The sequence below is a fragment of the Lagopus muta genome, chromosome 3, assembly GCF_023343835.1.
Source record: "Lagopus muta isolate bLagMut1 chromosome 3, bLagMut1 primary, whole genome shotgun sequence".
NCBI lineage: Eukaryota > Metazoa > Chordata > Aves > Galliformes > Phasianidae > Lagopus > Lagopus muta.
Genome location: NC_064435.1, coordinates 57,156,634 through 57,180,633, shown reverse-complemented (window position 1 = coordinate 57,180,633; position 24,000 = coordinate 57,156,634). Strand labels below are relative to the sequence as shown.

At 38.9% G+C, this 24,000-nt stretch overlaps 1 protein-coding gene across 2 annotated transcripts in view; it reads right to left on the bottom strand.

The window, feature by feature from the left end:
* The window catches only part of TSHZ1 (teashirt zinc finger homeobox 1), a 53,298-nt gene that overhangs the window by 19,345 nt on the left and 9,953 nt on the right, over nt 1-24,000 (bottom strand). Inside the window, exon 1 of one of the 2 annotated variants that reach the window (XM_048939847.1) lies at nt 18,854-18,946. The exons of the other annotated variant lie outside the window; for it this stretch is intronic. Within the exon in view, the coding sequence (XP_048795804.1) occupies nt 18,854-18,878 (25 nt within the window). The 5' untranslated portion in view covers nt 18,879-18,946. Of the gene's footprint in view, nt 1-18,853; nt 18,947-24,000 lie in introns of those variants that run through there. 2 annotated transcript variants of the gene reach the window in all.

The following is a 24,000-nucleotide window of genomic DNA, read 5'->3' as shown; positions in this document are numbered from 1 at the left end:
TACTAAAGACTATTATATAATCAATAATTTGTTCAAAACGTTTTTCTCATGGAAAGTTATGATGTTATTTCAAGCAACTGCTTAATACTATGTTATAAAGCATATTCCTCTGCAATATTCTGTTCAGGATCATGAAACCTTGGCAGCATTATATATTTTCCTTTGATATACAGCAAGAAGTAACAGAGTTTGGGACAGTAATAAAAAGGATTCATAACTTTAAAATAGTTTAACATCCATTGTGTGTATTAAATGTTGGGAAAATGTTTGCAGGAACTACTGCAAAAGAACCACAAATCTAATTCTTTTCCCTCGTCTGATTGATACAATCAGGAATTCATTTAAATGGTCCTTTAGTGAGCTGTCATCAGACTGCAGCCCATTTACAGAAGGTTAGCTAATTAATGAACTCTTGATTGAAGATTAATTTGGCAACGCTTTTTAATTTTCGCCTTAAAACCATGACAAACAATGATGTATTTTAATTAGAGCTTCAGCTATAGCTGGGTGCCTTATATACATCTTTGATATTGTAAACAGATCACATCTATTCATTGGTAAATAGATAATAATGTTTAATTATCTGGAAATTAACAAAAGACTAACAACATACCCTTATTTTACACATGCGAAAATAATGTACGTCCATGAAATGAGACGCTTTATCAAAGAACGTAGATGCCACCACTCTACATCCAAAATCCCTTCGTAACATGGTATTTTAATAAAAACCACTACGTGATAATTAAAACAAAAGACTTGAGTGGATATATTCTACAGGCGTGCCTACAGATGCAGCAATCCAACTATCCAGTATAAACCTGCTTCTTCTACCATGAAAATAACGCTACCTTCATGTAAATTGTGGTATTTCTGCACAATGATCAGTGATTTATTTGTGAAATTGCTAGAATGGTGAAGCCGCACAGAGGTCTCAGAGCTCTCGACCAAGGTAAATAAAGTGTCATAATATATTTAGCAAATAATAATGGAAAAAAATAGAGACAAACATCAACAGAAGATGCCAAGAAACAAATGGGATTGGGGAGAATAAAATTTCTAGTGCTTCTCTTCCCAAATAAAGTCACTGTTTGCAGTGCTACAGCCTTAGTAGCAGCAATAAATTTAACTAAAAATCTTTGATCACATTATTTTTCAATTTATCGTCTTAATTTTCATTACTGTCCTCTATTTACAACTTTTTGTTTTGTTTTGTTTTCAAAGGACACACCCTTTTATAGCTTTCTATTTTGTTTGCCACCAACCCTCAATCGTGTTATTTTAATCACAAAAAGGCTGCAGTGAAACACCACTGTTAAGTGAAAGCAGCATTTAAGTTCCTGCACACTGTGTTTTCGTTTGTGTGTTTGCTTTAAAGACAGGAAAACGGAATAACATTTAAGATGTTCATAATAATAATAACACAATCAATAGATTGTGGCTTTTTTAAGAAATCATTTTCAACTAACTTGTCTCCAAACACTGGAGACGTGGAGTGCTTTCATCTGTTTGAGATCTGGCCTTTAATTGCTTCAGATTAACATTAAAACGCTGTAATGCTTACCAAAAAAAAATGTCTTGGCTATCATTTCGTGCATTTTATTTCACTTTAAACACTGTTATATATTAATGACAAAATATTCATCGATTACAGCAAAGATGAACCCGGAAATTAATTCAGCCTAAGAAAGTCTCACTTCCCCATTGATTATGTAGTCAGGGCTTTGTTAGGCAAGTGAAAGGGGCTGAGTCAAACCACAGTAATATTTGCCTGAGCATAAGAAACACACAGCACATGTAAATTCATTCTTACCTAAGAAAGTACTTCTCAGGTGAGTAAGTAAGCCTTTCTGTAGAAAAATAACATGCAGGGTGTCGGAGCCCGGAATGAATGATATGAAAGAGCTGGGGGTTTTGTTTAATTCTTTGTTCTTCAGTGAATGTACTGTAGATGATGTTTCTCGAAGGTTTATGAAACAGTATAATTAAATACAAGTAGAACATGATTTCTTGAACATATTTATGGACACAGAACATTTCCATCTTAACTGTTTACTTAGTGCATCTCAGCTAAGTATTATTATCGACAGCATCACTGCCAGAAATTATTATCCTCTGTGAACTCTCACATCTCTGTTTGCTCCTGCTTTTGGTCATATTGAACACCTGTGGAAACTAGATCAACAGCTAACTACAAGGTTGTGATCTGTGTTCTGGATTGACTTAAGATCTGGAAAAGTAGGAGAAACGGGAGGAGAAAATTGGCTACGCACAAGCCAATATTCCTAGAGCTACCAAAATCTGTTACTGCTATAGTAACTAACAGCTATGAATAAACACAGTACGCTTTGAGAAATTTAACTGCAAAAGTAAAATACACAGAATCCAAAACTACATTCTCTAACACAGGTGCAAACTCAGGTGATACACCATCGACATAAGAGAGGAAAGAATTTGGCCCACTAAATCCATCTTTGTAATCCAGCAAATGTTCCCCTAACCAGGTTGAAAAAAGATAAAAGGTTAGATGATGAGAGATGATATAGAGATGCAAAATCAGCAACACAAGTTTGAGAAACAGCTTTCGTGAGACCTGTCTAGTCTTGCATGTTTAAAATCACCTATGTGAAAGGAAAGAGAGAACAGAGGAAACTAACTCCTCGTTCCAAAGAAAATGTTAGTTTTCTGCAAAATTATTTTAGTTTGATTGGGTTGTGAAAAGCATTAAAAGGAACGAACAGAAAAAGCGTTTTCACCAGTTGTTAGCTCGTGCTTGAAAAGCTCAAATATTGTTTCGTTTTAATAGTTCAATCTCAGCTTCCGTGTATTCCTCAGTGAAAAATACGGGCGTTGACAACGCAAAGAAAAGAACTGGTGAGGTTGCAGGTAAATGAGAAGAGCACAGTAAGCATTAGCTGTCAGTGCTTTCCTTCCTGAAGCAAGGGCACGATGAGGTTCTGATCCAGCGCACTCAGTGGAACATTTCTCGTTAATGGGAATGTGCTGTGAGGTACATGTGGCGTGCTCCCATTTAGGTCGGCAGCTCTTCGTCGATGCCTGAGTGACTTACTCTGTATTATGCAGTGTGGTTAAGTAGTATGTACATCAGCTACCGCCATTTAAAAGAAAAGCAAGGCTACAGAACAAAACGTATTCTTTGCTTTTATTTTGAAAAGTTTAATTTTGTTTAGATTACAACTTCTGCTGCTGCTTCAGTGTGTTTTGTAAAACTCTTAGGACCTGCTCCTACCACGGGATGCATATCCTCTGCAAAATACGGCATGCCCTTATTGGCACCAAGGGTAAATCATAGGAGGTACTGAGCAAATCACAGAAGCAGGCCCTTATTCACTATGTCATCCCGCTGTTAAATCTTCGCTAAAATGTGAGGGGAGACCTCCAGGCTTTGCCTTTTGCTGTTTGGTCTTTTCATAAAAATTATCCAGTGTACGAATGGCAAAATGTAAATCGGTGAAGGTTTATGCTTTCTGATCCAAACATGGATTTGTTTAAACAGGGAACTCTGCAAGTATTTTATAATACTAAAATACAAAGGTCATGCATCTACAAAGGATAATTATTTTTAGCAATAATGATAAAAATATTAGTACTTACCTGGGAAACTGTAAACAATTGAATTAGCTGCAAAAGCTATATTAATCTCAAACCAGCTTACAGAAAAATACTGTATCATATGCACAGCATCAATATGCAGCTGTACGAGAAAATAAAATCATAATTTTCTGACTAGACTACCTGAAGAAAAATACAATACTGCATTAGTGCATAGCCTATGACTTAGGAATAACATATAATAATGTATATATTACTAAGGGTATGCCCAGGTAGGAAAATTCATGGCACATACTCAGGGATGTTTGAAGTGGGAAATTTCAGATATCTAAAACAATGCACTTCTCACTCTCTCGATGGGACTGTGTTTACAAACAGAAGATCTCTAGATGTTTCATATGACCTTAAACCAGACTCCAGAAGCAGGCTGGATTAACATTTTTCATCCAAGCTCCTTACTGCATAATGGATATTTTAGCTCTACATAAATGTCAGGGAGTTCTAGAGTGAGCTTTTCTGCATATCAGAAAGCTGGCTGCCACTCATGGTTAGGATCTTGCTTTTCTGCAATTAATCTACAAACATAAATCAGAGTTTCATGGTGCTGATTTCAAGCCAAGAATCAGGCACAATTTTCAAATGCCCTGGGAATGGGCATATATATGAAGAAAGGGATATGCTTAACCTTTGAGAAATGCAGTAACTCTCTTTCTGGCATGCATACATACTTGTCAAGAGGAGTCATACACATATGTCAGAGGAGTACAAACAGAAGTGTTTGCAATTGCAGAAAGAAGTTCTGAGCTTCACAGACTGCATTAGATGATACATAAAAATATGGACAGTATAACCAAAGCTATCAGAAATCATTTCAACAAGGTTAAAACAGGATATGCAATAAGTATCCTGTTTTAATGTCCTCTAAGAATAAGTATGATTTCAAAAGGATTTTGGTACTGCAACTCAGTTAAAAAAATGTATCATGTGTATAATGTTTGCATCAGACTTTTCTTGCCTTCAGGAGAATACTCTCAAACTGTTTTAATTTAATTTTGCCTTGACAGATCAAGGAAAAAGAAAGATGAGTTTTATTGTGTGTGCATATTTATATATTTTTTTGTTTTTTTCTCTGATATTTAGAAAATACAATCTACTGGTTTTTCTTTGCTGATTATTGAAAACAGCTGAAACTAGCACGATCCCTTTCTGTTTACTTCTACATTCGTATGCCGTCATCAAAGACTGCTACAGGCTGGGAGTGTTACAATTCAGTTTACTGCCAAGCTTGAATCAATAAAGGAGAGCTTTTCCTGTGTGTCTTACCAAACCAAGGCCTCCTCCTAAAAGCACAGTGAAAATATAGCACCAGTGCCCATAAAGTTGGAACTCAGATCCACGCACCTATTTACTTCTTTTTGCCAAGAGATACTGTTGCATACTGTTAATCTTTATTTTCAAGGAGATGTAAAGACAGTAGGCAGCCTTTGGAGCAGTCTATCACTGCTTTAACCAATGGAAAGCCAGCCTTGGGGCTGGCAAGTTTTGGAGCAAAGTCTTCCCTCCTTCTTGCATGATTTTGGCCATTGGAGCTAACAGGTTTTATGTTTTTTTTTTTAAAGTTTACCTGCTCCCAAACAACAAGCATTTGTCTGTATTCCTGGGCTTAGTAATTATAATTATAAATCATTATGCATTAATAAAACATTTATAAGAGCCTAGTTTGCTTGCTATTTATAGCATTATAAAATACATATTATATAAGCAATCCCAAGCGGCTTCTATTACCTTTTCTTCAAATCATTTTATGATTATCTTCTCATAACCATTTCAGAAGCAGGCAAAGTAGCTTTGTAAACATCTATTCATTTTGTCAGTATTGTAGTTTTTAATTTTCTCTCCTCCATCCCACTACAGACATTTAAATATAATAAAAAATAAATCCTTTGGCCAGGCTAAGGAGCACTGGAAAAAATATTTTGGCTCAAATACATGACACTGTTACATGTAGGACAGCAAAGCAGCCAGCTTTGAATGATCTTAAGTAAAAGGGCAACTCTTACTGAGCAAGTAGCGTGCCTCTAGGTGTCCCCCAAATGTCTTGATGGTTGATGCTTCAACATAAGGATGATTAAGAAACCACACATCCTACCAAAATAGCGCACTCTAAAACTTGGAATAAATTCCCCTTTCACTAGCTGCAACATTTCTGAGCAGGGCTTTAGCACTCCATTATAGTGAATGTTTTTTGGCCCAAGGCAAAACATATTGACAAAGTTCCACCTCCAAGACAGTTATTGTCTCTGTATACTTGATAGCAGCCTTCAGAAGTTCACCTGCCAGTATTAAATCCTTGGTTTGGGTGAGAGAAGTAAAAATTTGCTAGCATTCCAAGCTATTTTACTGTAGCAGCAGCTACAGCAGCAAATCAAATTGTTCTTTCAATTAAACCAGTTCAGTGCCTTAGAGAAGAAAGACCTAGTCTTCTTCTTCTCAAAAACACACACCAATAATAATAATAATAATAATAATAATAAACAAAAAACCAGCACAAAAAAAAACCAACCCTGCAGTTTACACCAGGTCTGAAGTTTTTACTACAACTGAGAGGAAAAGGCTCAGATGTTCTTATTCTTGTGGTCAATAATCCACATCACACACACACAAAATGGCATGTCAAGCCATTTGCGTGTAACTGACAGCCTTTGCCAGCAGCCTGTGACATGTAAGCAGGCCAGGTGCCAAGGTCTTCAAGGGGGCCATCACTAGGTTTGAACCTTCCTTTTGTCAGCAGCATGCACCGACAGATTTGCTAGAAACCAGCAATACGCAGAAGCATATCAGAGAGCAGGATCAAAAAATGTGTTGTGATGATGTACCAGATTTAAGCTGGACAGAAAGAACGCTTTAAGATGCACTGAACGCCTTGATAGAAAGAAGTCAGGCAAGTAAAATGGAATCTTTATAATGGCTGGGAGCAGAGCATTCTAACAGCAGGGAAAGGAAAGCTCATTCACAGAAAACAAGTATCGTCACGACTATTCTGAAGCAATGTACTGCAATGCAAGTCCAGCTGGTTCTGAATGAATACCTTACTTTTCTGCATTCTCTAAATAAAGACATCTATCTAAATACACAGCAACTGCCCCACATATGCACAGAGTCTGTTTGCACATGGAAAGTGGAATGACAGCTCTAATTTACCTTGCTGTTTTCTGTTTGTTTGATTGTTAAAACAGCTCTCACTCACTGGAAGAAGCAGGGAAGCAACTAAGATGACATCTGCTAACAGTGTATGTAACTGTCAATGTACCACAAAGCGGACTTACAGATTGTGTGGCAGGATCCCTGTAAATGAGATGGCTGTGGCTGCACAAGGATGGAGACCAAATGACCCCCTGTGGGTAATCTATCCAGGTTAGAGAGGGGTCACTGCAGGGGTACCACAGAAAGGCATGCGCTCTGCATGGAGAGCAAAAGCATGTCCGAAATTAGGCAGCAAACTCCTTCCCTGATGCTTTTTAAAAGAAAACTTCTAAATATTGGAACAGCAAGCCAACACCTCAGTTTGAAACAAAATGTACAATCCTCTGCCAACATAGCAGAAGACACATGACCACTTCAAAATGTCTTTTATTTTGACTTTACCACAAGCCACCTTTCCTGCATCTGTGCAAACACACAGCCTTATGTTCAGAACAAGAAGGTACCACCACCTGCCCTTGGCCTATCTTCAGCAGGATCAGAGTAACACCAGACTCTTGTCCAGGCACTCTAAGAAGGAAGCCCACCCCTGGATATTCACTCACTTTAATCAAAGTTGACAGCACTGACTACTCCATAAGATCAAGCCTTTTGCTGGCATAAAAATGTTACCAAAACTGAATTGCTAAATGGAGATCACAGCTCTTAAACAGATGCTCCTCCTTTTTTCTAGTTCCAAACTTTTCAGTTTGTGTGAAATCAAGTGTGCTATCTCACCTGCTTTCCCTACACCAGATATTCACTGGCCAATTTCAAAGTAATTCTGAAAACACAGGCGTTTGATTTCTCGGTTCTAACACATTTTTCTGCCATCTTCCTCTCCTCCGCCATTTTCTCGATCCCTTCAGTCTCACACACAAACACACAGATTCCCCCACGTCAAAGGCAGAGAAGTAAATCCAGTTTCTCTTCACTGATTATGGGACTGGTTTTAATTTGTGCAATAGTCCTTTTGATAACAATGCCTAGTTAAAACATCCATTAAAAGTCTGTATCAGTCATTTAATGGAGGAAGAAACTAATAGGGTTCCATTGGAACTCCTCCATTAACTTTTAACAGAATTCTTTCTTCTAGTCAGTGTTGTAAAACAGGGATATTTCACAAATTTAAGACCATGCTCATTCTCCATGGGGTGACAGTTAGGTCATTGCTTCTCAATCTTTTTTTGGGTAACTACATCAGTTCACCACTTGAGCTGCAACAATCAGTCTCTTTACAACTTATTAATTGCAACTTGTACTCACTCTCTCTCGCAGAACTCCAAATCACAAAGTGCCTCAAAGTCCCAGTTGTATTGCTGGTCATAATACGTATAATAAAAAGCACAGTTATCAGTTCCCAAAAGAAAATACCATCAACCATTACCAATAAGGGCCCAGACCTACCACAGTAATTACATATCTCTCTAATTCAGAAACCTACACTGTCATGGTGATGAACTGGTGTCTAATGAGATCTTTTCAGATCTGCCTAAAAGCCATACTAGGTCATTTGCTAGAGAACTGTTGTACAGGTAGTATTCTTCCACACGTAACTTTACTGGGAAAAGTAGACAACAAAGCAGAACCAGCCTCCTGTGTTCATTAGCTGCTATATACCATTATGATATTGTCATATTGGCGCTTAACTAATATTCTTTAGTAAGTGAATATTAAAATCCTTCATGCAAAAAGGCAACTACTGCTAACTTCATTTTACAAGCACAAAAGCTAAGGCTCAGGAAGAGAGGAACAGAGACCAAGTCTTCTGATTTCCACCCTTCAGGCAAGATGTTGAAGTCACCAGGCACTGGCAGCATTCCTGCAGGTACGGGCTTAAAATAATGGAATATTCAGGTTCTTCGTCAGAATCTGAATGGTAAAATGTAGCATGACAGATCTCCTCTAACCTCATGAGCATGAGGCACAGGTGCACGTGGGAAATGAAAAGGGATTTACTTGGGAGAGTCCAGCCTGAACAAGTGAATCGTTGTAGTGGAACAGGTCAAACCTCTAACTGCCATTGCAAGCTTCAAATCCCTCCACCCTGAAAAGCAGGGGGAAATATTGTCAAGATTATCCTGCTGTCATATTTCCAGAATTAAGAATTTCATTAATCACAGAGGAGTTCAAAGATCCTGTAAATCTGATTCTGTTCATACTTTAACCAGCTTGACACTGATACAGCTGTGAATCCATTGGCTGCAAATAAGGTATCCCAAATTGCATATATTGCATATGCATAACTAAGAGGAATCAAGTTTGTAAATGTTATGATTTCCATACTCTTGACTGGCAGTTTCAGGAAAGTTGAGAAGGAGCGCTGAAGATCGACCTGGCTTGTGTAGCAGAGCCTCTTTAGAAGAAAATAAGAATGAAAGCTTTTTTTTTCTTTTTTTTCTTTTTTTTTTTTTTCCATTCCACGCTGCACATGCTTAAAAAAATCAAAATGCAGTAAAACATCCCAAAGATACATGCAGTTTTATACACGCCTTTCTCAAGAGGTAGAATCATTCAGCTCTTGGCCTTGTGCTTCATGATACACTGAACTAAGCAGATGTTTTACTACTACCCTGCAGAATTTTACTCACAAGTTTGTTTATACATAAATACACACACACACACAAGCTTTTATTGGGCTAGATAACATGCCTCAGAAGTGCAGACAAAAAATGGAAAAAGATTAAAGAATAGTGCTCTATTTTTTCACAACTTTTGTTATCTGGAAATAAAAAAGATAGCAATGAAAAGTTCTGGGAGTGTAGGATTTTAATGCTTTATCCAGTTGTATCTAACTCTAATGAAGTAAAAGGAATTACACCTGGGAAAGGCCAATGAAAACAGACAATGTGGGAGAGTTTTTAAACAATAAGAAAACAGGTTTAATCAGAATATGTTAGATATACCCTACCCACAGCTTACTACCCTTTACTACATCCTTGTACTTCTGTATTTGACTGTACATCTCAGAATCTCTTCCAGTTTGTGTTAAAAAATCATGGCAGAAAATGCAGCAAAGTTACAGATTTCTGGTACTACTGAATCAAGAACATAGAGAGAAAGGTTGGTTTGGAGCAAGTCTAATAACTTTGTTTTTAGAAGAAAAAAAGAAAAAAAAGAAAATCTTTGAGTTTATCTTCTTTAGGAAGCAGGGAAAGTCAGGAATAAATTTATTCCCAGTGTTTCAGAACACCAGAAAAACACAAGGGCTGATAGGATGAACTGCTGATGCCTCTTGTTGTGTACCAAAAGGCATCTAAGCAACTTCACTGTTTGCAAGCCAGGCAAAGACTACCTCTCTAGTCATAGAACTACAAGTTTCTAAAGGAAATGTTCCAAGTTAGAACATTTCACTGAATGCTTGTACATACAGAATGCATACTGGTGCTTGATCACAAAGCACTTCCGAGGAACTGGATTTAGTTTTTGAAAAGCTCAGCTGATTTCTAAGAACAGATCCAGCTGCATCTGGTGCAATCTGCCGGTGGAAGTGGATTCAAGCGATGATGCTGAGCTCTGCTCAGACATTGCTGAGGAGTGCAGTTATGTCCTGTTTGCTGATAGGTGATGTAATCCCTGCTGCTGTAGGAGGGGTAATCTTCAGCAGAACAGCAGCAAAACAGTGGTGATAGCTAGGAATTTTTATAGTTATTTTTGCTCCATCTTTGGTCTGGCAAAGTGTCCACAGCACTGACAACACCATAAACTCACAGGGCAATGGCAAGATGCATATAAAATACAAACAAAAAACAATCAATCCAAGGCACAGAAAGATGAAAATGGGCAGGGTGGCACTGTGCTGAACAAAAGGATTACACGGCATATAAGTTTTGATGACTTTTTCCTAAAACTGCTATAAACAGAATCCTCCAATCTAGAGAACTTCTCTAGAAGCCAGGAGGAGAAATAAGATTATTTCTGAAGCACAAAGCATTGCAGGGATGCTCTTGGTTCAGCCTTACTTAAATCTAGTATTTTATTCCTATGTGCTCTTTTCATGAAGAAAACAAAGGAAAGACAGGAACATATCTGATACAAAGAAAAGTTAAATTGGAAGTGGAGCATGTGAGGCAGGGCTTTCCATGTGTCAACAGAGCAGTCAATCTGAGGAACAGGGCAGTTCAAGTGAGGAAGGGAACTGTACTTCATCAGGATTTACTAGAAATTGGGAACTTCCTAAAAGTAGATGCTGTTGGTTACATAAGGAGAAAGAAGGCAAAAAGATTGATGATAGCAATGTATTTCTGCCCAGATAGATAATGGGATAACTTAGAATCATAGAATCATAGAATCACCAAGGTTGGAAAAGACCTTCAAGATCATCCAGTCCAACCGTTCACCTATTCCCAATAGCTCCCACTAAACCATGTCCCTCAACACAACATCCAGCCTTTCCTTGAACACCCCCAGGCTCGGTGATTCCACCACCTCCCTGGGCAGTCCATTCCAGTGCCCGACCACCCTTTCTGAAAAGTAATACTTCCTCATGTCTACCTTGAATCTCCCCTGCTGTAGCTTGAAACCATTCCCTCTGGTCTTATCACTAATGACACAAGAGAAGAGGCCGACCCCCAGCTCACTACAACCTCCTTTCAGGAAGTTATAGAGAGCAATGAGGTCTCCCCTGAGCCTCCTCTTCTCCAGGCTGATCACCCAAAAAAAGTTTTCACTCTATCTACACACCAAATCCCTAGTAAAGCACATTAAAAGTTTAAATGAAGAAGTATTCTTCAAGCATGATGACACTTGGCAAGATATGCTGTTTACTGCCTGTAATGGTAGTAATTTTTATAAGAAAGTTTGCCTACAAAGTTTGCCTCAAGTCTTCACCTTTACAATGTCTCTCCTTACCTATATGTCATATTAGCCTTCTTCATCATCATAGTTAATTTGGGGGTCAGCCCGTGCTCAAAGCTTCTAACTGAACAGACTCTGATCCTGACAGAGCCTCTAAAGAAAATGTTTGTTGAATAATAAAAAAACAGCAATTTTACAAGTATATAAATGTAACTTATACGCAGAGCCAGAGGCTGTTTAAAAATCTAGCTAACAAGAGAAAATCTAGGATTTAGATGTTCATGTTATCTGCTAACTTCAATTCAAATAAACCAGGCAAAAACACCCTAGTGTATCTAATGTTGTGTTTGTCTTTAATACAAACCCATTCCTAGTGCATTACTCAATCCCATTCTTATTACTTGAGTATTAACTTTATTCTGAGATTCCACTTTCATACAACTGGCAGACACCAGCTGGAGTGCCAGAGTACAACACAGGATAGCAGGGCTGGAGGGCATGTCTTGTGAGAAGAGGCTGAGGACATTGAGCTGTCCAGCCTTAAGGAGGCCAAGAGGCAGCCTTACATCTTTCCACAGCTCCCTGAGGAGTGGAAGCAAAGGGAGATGTCAGGCTCTGCTTCTGGTACCCCACAGCAGTACAGGAAGAGCACAAAGCTGGCTGGGGAGAATCGGATTGGGCATTAGGAAACATTTCTGTGCCATGAGGGTGGTCAAACACCTGTACTAGTAGTTGATGCCCCGTGCCTGTCAGTGTTCAAGAGGAATTTGGTCAATGCCCTCATTAAAGTGCTTTAACTTTTGGTGAGTCCTGAAGTGGTCAGGCAGTTGGACTAGATGAACTTGGCAGGTTCCTTCCTACTTGAGCTAGTCTAATATAATTTTGGAAATTTGTTCAGGTTTCTTTTCATTTTCCAGTTAGGAACGCACTGGTATTTGCTAAGAAAGGAAATACACACGCTCCAAATGCCAACAAAATTTGCAAGAACAGAAGTATGTTTCTGTGGATTGATGAAAAATTCTATATATTACATATAATACGACCACTGCTGTGTACATATTGGACAAGGATTCAAAACAAACAAAAAGAAAGGAAATGAAGAACACAGTCCACTTGATGTATCTTAACTTCAGAGACACCTGTGCTAATAATACCACCAACACAAGGTAAATTCATGTTAACCAGAAGACAAAGCGTTAACAGCTAGTGAGTTGCCACATAATTACCATAGCATCCAATGAAGTTATCTAGTACTGTGTGTACTGCATTGTTCATGTTATTATGTGGTAACTATCAAATTACCACGTGTCATCACTGTAACATTAGGTTGATCCACTATGGAAATTCATTCTGCTCAACAGCGGCTAAATTCTTCATTTTGTCCCCCCTGGTGATGTGGGCAGGTGGATTACATACTGAGCTATACTAAAGGTTAAAGGACCAGGTTAGACACTTCATAGATTAAATCTGATCAAATAGCCTGATTCTGCCACCTTTTCCCACTATGAGTTTCATTACTCTACTGCAGATGGGATAATACTTGACAGAGTAGTACTATCTGTCCCAAAGTGATCATTTTCTCCTTAAATTTCCTGTAAAACCTACATCAACCTTCCCTCTCTACAGTTATAGTGGTTACTATCTTAAAAAAATAAAATAGAAAAGCAGGTTTTGCCTGCAGTAAATGGAAGGGAGTCAAAGATCCATTTAGGACTTATTCTGTTACTAATCTATTTTGGTGAGGAGGCTAACAGAAAATATTACTGTGATGAGAGGAGAGAGTATTTGTTGGTTTTTTTTTTTCTAAAGGAACAAGCAGAAATAGATACATCCTGATAAGCTTTGACTCGCATGTTTTCCACATTTACATTTCTGTGCAGAATAAAATTAAGTGTTAGAAGAGTTTTAAAATAACATTAGGCAAACACACAAGTCTTGGAAACAACCCAAGCAAGGGAGCAAAACTGGCAAGTACAGCTCTCAACCTGGGAACCTCCCACACTACAACAAACTCATTAGCAACTGCTAACAAGCCACCTGGTGTGAGCTACATGATAAGTGAAAATACGATGGCGAGGATGTTATGAAAATGGTTATCACCCATCCGTACATTCACTACAAGGAGTATTTTGCACATATATTTTACATTAACACTTGGAAAGTGCTCAGATGTTATGTGAATGGGAGCCCACACAAGAACCCGCACAGCTGACACTAGTTTCAAGGGCATGGGATTGTTCACTAGTAGCTGCAGTGAAATCTAAATAGGTGCATAACCAAATTCAAACACAAATGAAAGTCAAAGACATTAAGAGGACAAAGACAATTGGGCAATTATGTAAATAAAATTTGAAATATTATAAAAGATTTATCAAAATAAGAAGACAGCCCTTTTCTACCATGTTTAGTTAGCACATAGCAGAGTCCCTGAGAAGACAAGACACTTAGTGTTTCACTCAAGCCAGCAGAACAAGATACATGATCCGGGGAAAGTAAGATGTACTGAAAATTACCATGTGTCATCTCCACTAGGCGTGGCCTCACATCTGCAAGTTCATACGAGCTAACATACAGAGAGGTAAAAAAAAAAACTTCTTTTTCTTCTTTTCTTTGGAAGAAAGGCCCAAGGACTCAGAAAAACAACCCTTTTTGTGGCAACAAACTTTTCCTTTGCAGAACACTTCCATCTCAACATCTGAGCTCACGGTTGAGTTTGTGGAAACAGCTCATTAATAGAAGGGTAGTCCCTTGGCTATTCCTGGTAAGAAATGGCTAAAAGGCAGGTGTTGGACAAAAAATGGCTCAATTCACTTTCCTTCTGCACTTTCACACAGAGTATTTCTCACCACTTGCTACATCTCTTTGAATCTCAAGAGTGGAGTGGCTCAGAGACTCAAGATTACAGCACTGGAAATGTATGCAATTTTCAAGTATCGGGCACTAACAGCAAGTTATCAACTGTATGTTTATTGACAAATCCTGCACTGTTGTCTCTTCAACCATTTACCTACACCTTCTTTACTACTTTCTAGAATCCCCTGCAGAATCCAGCCATCAGTAGTTGCAGAGTTATTTAAGGAGGAATGGCAATCAGTGAAGCCAAATGACAATTGGAAGGATAACATCTTGCAAGTGATTTCAACGGAAGCCCAGAAGCAAGGAATGGAAACAGATTTGTGTCCTCATATTGCATCCAGGTTGTTCTTACACTGTCAAATATAGTGCCTTCAAATCACAAGTGATACCGCTTCATTTATAGTAACAAACATGGTGGAACAGGGTACACAAAATTGAAGGGGTTTCCATACTGTATATTCTAGCCTGGCTCTAGGGGAAGCCTGTAAAAAAGTAACAGCATTCTAGTGTTGACTACACTAGATTATGTATTATGCACTATGTATTGCACTATTTATTACCCCAACAGTTTCTGTACAAAGAACTTTTATGTCCTTATGTGAATATTTCTGAGATGCAAAGACCACCATCTCCAGCGCTTCAAACCATTGTCTTAAATAAAAGCTTTGGGTTAACATTATCTGTGTTGCTTATGAAAGAGGACATTGTCTCTTTAATTTTGCATGCATTACAATGTTTTTAACCACTAAGGTCATACCTGCATGTGATGACTGACAACTTTTCAGCTTGACTCAAAGCAAACAGCTGTTGGTTTGATTGCCTAGCAACTAAAAGTTGATGGATGACCCTTAAGATGGATAACTACCATAAATCACCTCATTCAGACTCTCAGGGAAAAAAATTAAAAAACAATGGTTTTCATGACATTTGCTGCACTCCATAATGTGCCATGATAAATTTGGCTGCCTTATGGATGCACAGTTGTGGCTGCTGAAATTAGACACTTTTGTTTTCTGCATTCTGCACTTCTTGTAGGCCCCTCTGTAAGGTGTGTTCATATTAATATACTCCACTGTCAGAAGAAAGCAGAATACCAGAAGCTACTGTCAGTCACACCAGGCAGGGAGAATCTGTACTGAATCTCTGCATCACCAAACAGCTTTTAATCAGGAAACGGCAGTCTTATATCATAGCTATGGCACTGGGCTACATGCATTAATAATGGTTACAATATATTTAGTGTAATGACTTGACCCCGGTCAACATTATTGATGCTGTGATTAATATGAATTTGATAAACTGCTTCCTCTTTGAAGACATTTTGTATGTTTCTCAAGCAAGAGAAAAATACTTTTGCGTATAAATAAATACATCAGGACTTCACAGAGACATTCTGATCTCAGCTGCACAGGTGTAAAAATAGATTTCTCAGGATTTATATTAGCGCCCTGAAATTAAAATCTGGACCACAAATAAATAAATAAATAAATAAATAAATAAATCCCCATTTTCATCTCACTAATGGGAAAAAAAATAAAATAAAATCCTCAAACCATGATTTTAAATGGAAGACCATATTCTTCCCAGAGTGTTCAGACAGAAAGGGAAATTCCCTTTTATTGTTCTAGATAATAGGATTTCTCTGTTTGTTATGTACAGAATACATATGCATTCAAAAACAGATGTTCATAATTGTTTCCATTGTTTGGATTTTTTTTTTTTAAACAACTCTTGAGCTTGACTATTCATACGAAAACTCTCTTACTGAATTTTGTTTATGGCAGATAAGTGATTTCTGGTTTTGTTTAAATAAAAAGGAAGGTGGTAAGTTAGCGTAAGATTTAGTATTTCCTTGTGGAAGTGCTGGCTTACATGTTATTATGTGAAGAGTTCATCAAGAACAACAAATGTGGCAGAACTACCTTCCTCTTAGCTGATACATGTCATCCCATATCAATAAACTGCTGTCCAACATAAAATGTTTGGGCAGGATGGCAATTCCCAAACTGTGATACATGACCCCCTGAATAGGGGTGCAGGCCAAGAGGGACCCAAGTTATGTTTAGAGGCATGGAAAGGAACTCCAAAAAGTAAGTATTCAGAAATGGAAGTCACCACTGAAAATCAGGAGTCAAATGAAAAATAAACAACTTTACTGAGGAGCAGGGGGTTACCTGGACAAAGTAATTTAGAAAATGATACTAAGGGAAGAAAGTTACAAGTTAGGACTGCAGAACTTGTGCAGAAAGCATGCTTGACTAGACCTCTGCTACCAGCTGCAAGAACTTTTTCCTTCTCTGAAGTCAGCCGAGCATCTTCAAGCTCATCCACTTCTTAAAATTACAAGTCATGTTCCAAAGTGTAAATCACATTCTAATTCAATGAAGCATGCATGTGTGTTGATGGTACAAGATCATAAGTAAACCTTAGCTGCACACCGCCTTCAGATTTTCAGCAGGCTGTGAGCAGTTTTCTAGAATGCATATTCTGAAAATACAAGATATGATTCCACTTGCAAGATGGGGAACTACATTTCTTTTCTGTATTTTACGTAGAAGTGGAACATAAGCACAGCATGCATCAAGCTGTTTAGGTCTGCTGTATTTCTCAATAACCAACAATGGTGATGCTCTACCAGGAACGTGTACGATTTGCTGGACTCTCCACCTCTGTTTCTCAAGCAGTAAGTGCCTATGAAGTTCAGATGTTTTGCCTCTCCAAGCAGAGACGAACATGCATATGTAACAATGCTAGTTGTAATGCAGTTTAATTCTGAAATTTCAGATCACAGCATTCTATAATCAATACTTCACATTATTCAGCCACAGTATCCCTCCAGCTGAGAAGCTAACTAGTGTAATGTGTAATTCACACAAGAGAGTCTCAAGTGCACCTAGATATGTTTCATATAAAAGCACTTACATACGTATAACATTCGGACACAGCCTCTATTTATTGTCTCAGCTTTAAGTCCCACATGCCTCCGTGAAGGACCCACTAAAGAGGACAAGACGGCATGCTGGCCCTTTAAAACTGAAATGCTTGTTTCCTTTCCGTAAGAAAAGTAAATCATGCTATAGTGAGTGGAGCTTTGAAAAAGCATCCATCCATTAAAGTTCATGGATCCTCGTTTCCAGATTGTCCCTCCCCTGGCTGTGTCTCAAGTTACAGCCTTGTACAATCCAAGTCTAAATAATATTCACTATGATAAATGACACCATAACTCCGATATCCACAATCAATCTTTGCTTTAAAGATACATCCATCTTCAATAATGTTGATGGGGATTCTGTAAAATGGGAAACGTGACTGTTTTCCCGACCTCCTAACAGTGGGGGAAGGAAGCTCTGAGTGATGGCTGTCAGCCCACATCTGGCTGCAAAAATAAATTAGCCTTATGTAGACAAATGAAAGGACCAGCCCTGACTAGAAAACAGCCACTCCTGAGCAATGGCTAATTTATAGGACTCCTTTCTAGAAAGTTCCTAGCTGAGGCTACCGTCTCCTTAGCTATCTCTTTAAATGATATCTGATGCTGTAAATAACTTCAGTGTGGTAGGAACTATGCAAAGTACAAAGAGTGATTTGGTGGGGGAAGGGGAGGAGACAATAACTTTCTCACATTCTTTGTACATGATCAAAATGTAAAATTCGGATGCTGAAAACATACCCACACACGCACACATGCACGCGAACAAAACTTTTGTTTCAGCAAAGTGTTCCTGCATTTTGAAAATGCTTTCCTCTTTGTTTGACAGATTATTTTCTGCTTTAACTCTTCTGACATTTCCTGGGCTTCAGGATCGAGGCACCATCAGAGACACGACCAGCTCAGTGCCAGTGACACCTTCAGGTGGAGACCGTTCCCCTGCCATGGCTGCGGTGCTGGTGATGGCAGCACCTGGACAGGCCATCGGATCACTTCCTGAGGCAGGCTGTGGGGCTGAGACATGACACAGGGGCACAGGGAGAGGCCGTTGCTGTGTTTGTGTCAGCATGTGCCTTTCGAACCACCCGAAGGAGAATTAAAGAGGAAGGTGGAAGAAGACTCCCTCTCTCGCTGCCTTACGTGAACAGTGGACAGCGGCTACCCCTTCTCCACGACTGAAATGCTTTATTGCCTTATTTTTTATGTCTTTGACCTTGTCCTGCTGTGGAAAAACGCAGGACTCTAATTCTTATGGCACACGAGGATTTAAAAACAAGGAAAGCCACCAGCAGGCCCAGGATTGCTTCCCGGCGGTGCCAGAGGAGCGGGCAGGCTGCAGCCCAGGAGGCTGTTCCCAGCACCGGCTGGCAGCACCGCATCTGGGCACGGCAGCTCCCCAGGGAGGTCCCGCAGCGCAGCAGCAGCGAGGGTTAATTCTGTGAAGGTTGAAGGACTTACTGTAATGCTGTGAAGACAGAAACATCACAGGCTTTCCTGGCAAGAGGCTCGCAGAGGGTAGGAGGGGACTGCGAAATGAACTCTCTCAGGCTTTGTCGTGTACGTTTCCCAAGGCCCGGCCTGGCCCCTTTGATAAATGACACATGTCATTCTGTCAGGGGCTGACACTGCAGCTGGGAGGGCCGGTGATGTATGGCTCCGCTGAAAAGGAAATCAACTTTTTGGCACCGAGCAAGACTGTGCCCTGTGTAAGGATTTTGTTTCTCAAAAAGTGAAAGATAGACTTAGGATTTAAAAAAAAAAAAAAAAAAAAAGTTGAAAAACAGATTGAACGACAGCTTACACTTAACATAAATTAACTCGGTAATGGTGAAATGTGCTAGCCTGTGATAAATAAAAGCTACATTAGTCAATTATTAATCACACTCCAACTTGTAGCCAAAACCCATGACTTAAATCTGAGGCCTGAGCTGCCTTACAAACAGATAAGACAGTGTTTGATAGATGTCTTGCATAGTGTAATCAGGAAGGAATCAAAGGCTTAGTGGTTTAACCAGGGGGGGTGTGGAAGGTTCTGGAAACTGAGACTGGGTAAAGTGGATAACTGGATTGAAAGCGCCCTTTCACTGGGGATACAGTATATCTTTTGACTGCTTAAAAAGAGAGGGAGACAGAAAGAGAAGGGGGGAGAGAGACATATCTGAATTTGGTTTAATCTTTTTTTTATATACAGGAATTTCTCAAAACTGTATTTCCCTCCCCCACCTCCCACCATCACTACTGTGTTAAATCATTTAAATCTGATCACTATTAAATGGATTCTCACCGAGACATCAAGTGTTTCAAATATGATCGTTTTGCACGGATTACAATTTAAGCATTTTATTTAATCGAATGAACTCGCATCAGGCTGCAACACATTCATGCAGATACAAGCTGTAGAGAAAAAGCACAAAGCTGCATAAACTAAACGATTCCTATTCAACCAGACTGGAAAGACAAAATCAAGGATTTCAGATATGAAGAAAAGAAAGAAATCTGAACATCCAAAAGCATGGTTAGGGGGTGGGGAGAAGGAAGGGATGTGGATGTAGAATCTGAATAACAGTGTTACGCCTATCTGAAAGGCTGAACTTGCATATCACCTTGATGAGATGCAATCACAGCCTAGCTCTGCTTTTTGTTTATCCCCTTTATGCAGAGCAGTATGACGGCATCTGAACCCAAAGGTGACTTTCAGCCTCTGACCAGAGAACAAGCACAAGACCTAGGTAGCACCAAAATATCATTCCTAGGAGTTGCGCTGACCTAAAACACTAACCTAGCTTTCTGTAGGCCCTCTACCCAGTGTTAAATTCACACCGGACACGCACTTCACCATCTTCCTCTCAGCACAGATGCTCTCTCACCTCCACTACACCATTCAAAACTCTGCGTGACTGAAAATGCAAGGTTTTACCTGACACATGGAGCCTGGAGCAAAAGTATTTCTTGGATGACACTGTAGCCTCAGGTGCTGTTCCACTATTGGGCTGTACATGGGCACACTGCTACAACTACAAGAAGCTGGCTGCTGGACCAGGGTCACTTTCTAGCACCAGTCGTGCTTTCACTATTAATAGAGTTAGTGAACATATTACTGGGAACAGGGTGCACAAAAGCACTCAAGTGGTTTCCCCAGTCAAGCTTTAATAAGTATTTTGGTCAGGTGAAACATTGCATAAATGTTTCTCCATTACATACATATACTTTGTATCATTTCTAGAGCTGTCCCGCTCATACTGGTTCATGGATGGCTTGCTCAACTCCCCAGAAGCCAGTGATACAATGTATAATTACAGTATTGCACCAGTTACTAGCTTTCAGCCAGGACACAAAAAAGTAGCAGATCCAAACGAACAATGTAAACACTCACTACAGCCCCCAAGAAGGACTTGGTCAGACAATTCCCCCAGCCGCAAAAAACACGTGGAAAAAGACTCTGCCCTTTAAATTGAATAATTTGCCTTCTCCCCGCTCCCCTCCCCACATTACTACTTTATACTGCATAACATGGTAACCTTAAAATGTTTTTATGTGGGACGGGGTCCCACTGCGCTTGGTGCTGTACACACACACACACACAAAGAAACAAATGAGCTTTTAATGTTAACCAAGCGAAACTGTACTCTTCAGTTTACACATGCTGCACATGCTTGGCTTCTTTAACAATATGAAGATGAGCACAAAAAGGAGATCAACTGTAACTGTAAAAATCGCACTGGCAATGATTGCCAAAGTTTGAAGTACATATACATTCACACGTAGGTACACGAAACGACACACGTTCACTTGCCCTCCAACCTGCCATCAGGATTTTACGAAGCAATGTGTTACTCTAACATAAAATACCTCTTTATGCAGTGATGTGGAGTTAACAGTAAATCCGAAAAGCGATCCAGGTTACTTCAGTTTTCAGAAGGAAACTAACAGCTTCGCTCAAGTAAGATCTCAGATAATCTCAACCAGCTGAAAATGACAGCAGTTGTCTAGATCACAGCAGCTATATACCCACTCACCAACTTCAAGGTGGCAGAGAGAGTGCCTAACTGAGGAATTTAAAAACAAACAAACAAACAAAAAAGCACAAATTTCAAAGTAATCGAAATAGGGAGATCCTTTGAAACAGAAACTTTAGTGACAGCCCCTACACACAGCACAGTTATTTTTTCAATGCACGTAAAATACGACTATAGAAAGAAAGATAAGGAATCAGGGGGAAAAAATGCGTGTTCAAAAAACACATGCACACCGCCTGGTGTTTTAAACTTTTGCCTTCCTATTGCTAAAATATCATATTTTTTTTTTAAGTCCATAAAATTTCAGATAGTGTGCAAAATGTTTATATATTACCAAGGTCTCCCTTTAAAAGGTTTATACTTTTACTTTATGACCTGTCCTTGATTTGACACTTCCGCTCATCAGAAAGGGATTTATAAAATAATCCTGAAGGTGAGGAACAGACATCTGTCAGGGACTGGCTGAGTTTCACTTTGCGAAATTTAAGAAGGGAGAGAAATCCTGTTAAGCTCTCTTTAGTCACCAATAGACATCAAAGGTAATAATTAAAGAAGACAGACGTCATAAAAATAAATTTATGTAGTTCTTTATAATGCACAAGCACTCTGGTGTGTAAAACATCTATTAGAGTGAAAGAAAATACAACATTCCAAATAAGCAAAAATCTGTTTTGTTTGAAGGGTTTTTCTTGCCTACTTGAATAACGTTAAAAAAAAATACAAGTTTAAACTAAAGTCTTTCAAAACCTTTGCCATCTGTGGGTACATGAACTATGGATGACCCCAAATGATTTGCACTCTGCTCAGAATCCCTTAGAAAGCACGGGAAAAAGTATCATTAAGAATGACTGATGACTGCCAGTCATGGTTGACCTCACCCAAGCTTTGGTCTCTGCCTCAGTAATAAGCTGTCCTTTATTAGCACCAACACTCCATAAAAGGGGTGTGTTTAGTCACAGGATAGTGGCCTTCTAATGCTCATTGCTTCTCCCTGAAAGATTGATTAGTGCTCATTTTTACTGCCTTCACAGTATATACAGTGACAGTGCTGCAGAGTGTCAGGGCCTGCAATATTGATGATAAGTACAACTACAAACTAGAGGTTTGGAAAAGGCAGAGAATTAGGAGCTCTCTCGTCTTTCCATCTGGAAAACACTACCAAAACAAAAAGAACAAAACACAAGCTTACACGTGAGCTACAGATATTCCGGTGGAGATAAACTGAGGCCAGGGAATTCCCTTTCCCTGAATAACAGCCATTTAAAATACAAAAGTTAACAGGAAAGGTTGCTTTTTATTTGGCTTTGAAAATGGACAGGCTTTCTTCCTTTCACCTACCAGATGTTAAGACAAATATATATTTAAATATATATTTATATATATACATACACACACACACACACACACACACACGTTACCCGAAATACAATTCTTGTGTTTATTTCTTACACACTGATATTTCAGAATAGCTTTTAAGGAGTGACTTACGGGGAAGGAAAGAAATATTTTGTAAGCACAGAGAATGAATGTTCCTGATTTGGAAGCTACTGCAGTGTCCCTCTGCAGCAGGTGCCTCTTTGAGAGCAGAAAAGAAAAGAAACGCGAAGAAAACATGTTGGCCATGTATCATCTTCTGCTCAAATCTGCCTGCATTAATGCGGCTCTTCTGCAGCTTTTTCTCTCACATTTGAAGTTAATGAGATCGTTGCAAATTCCTACAGTGAAATTAAGATCTGAAGTATAACCTGGTGTAACAGGGGGAAAACTGCATGGCAGAAACACGTAATGTAGCACGCAATACCATGCAGTGCAAAGAATATTTGAAGTAGAGCAAGACCCAGATGTGTTCCTTGCAAAGCATCAGCACTGCAGTGATGAAAGAGCAGGTAAGGATTCATGAACTTTTTCATATTAAGAAATTCCAACCCGAATACATTACTTGGAAGACCCACGCCTTGACTTGATTTAAAAAGTAGAACAGAATTGAAAACAGTCTTTAAAATGGGTGTTTTAACCAGAGACTTCATAGCATACGAGGCCAGCTCAAAGTTATACTGTAGTAGTTTAATATGGAACAACTTGCCCATATGGCTTTTCCTGGGAGCGAGTCACTTACATGTTACAGCAAGATACAGCTGAAAAAAGGCATGTTTCACTGTTACTTTTATATAGCTGGGAACTCGAGCATGGCAACCTCATACCAAAAAGTATACTGCAAGATTTTACAGCATTAATAATAGGATGCCCTACTGCTGTGACACATTCTGTACTCTGAAATAAATATTAGTCACAATAGTTAGGTTGTAAATTCATATACTTTAAAGCTGAGCTGTAGCTATGACACTTGCAATAGTGATGATTTGCCAATAAAGCCTATTAACCATTTCACAAAGAGCTCCTTCTTCTATTCAGTCTGCTGTACTATTTTGAAAAGATCTTTCTGTAACGTATTTAGAAACATTCTTTCTTAAAACAAACAAACAAACAAATTAAATTAAAAAAAAAAAAGCAAAAACAAACCAGCACTTGAAAACTGGACATTAGAAATTCATGTTCCCAATTCTGTCTTGGATTATTAGCTTTTGATTT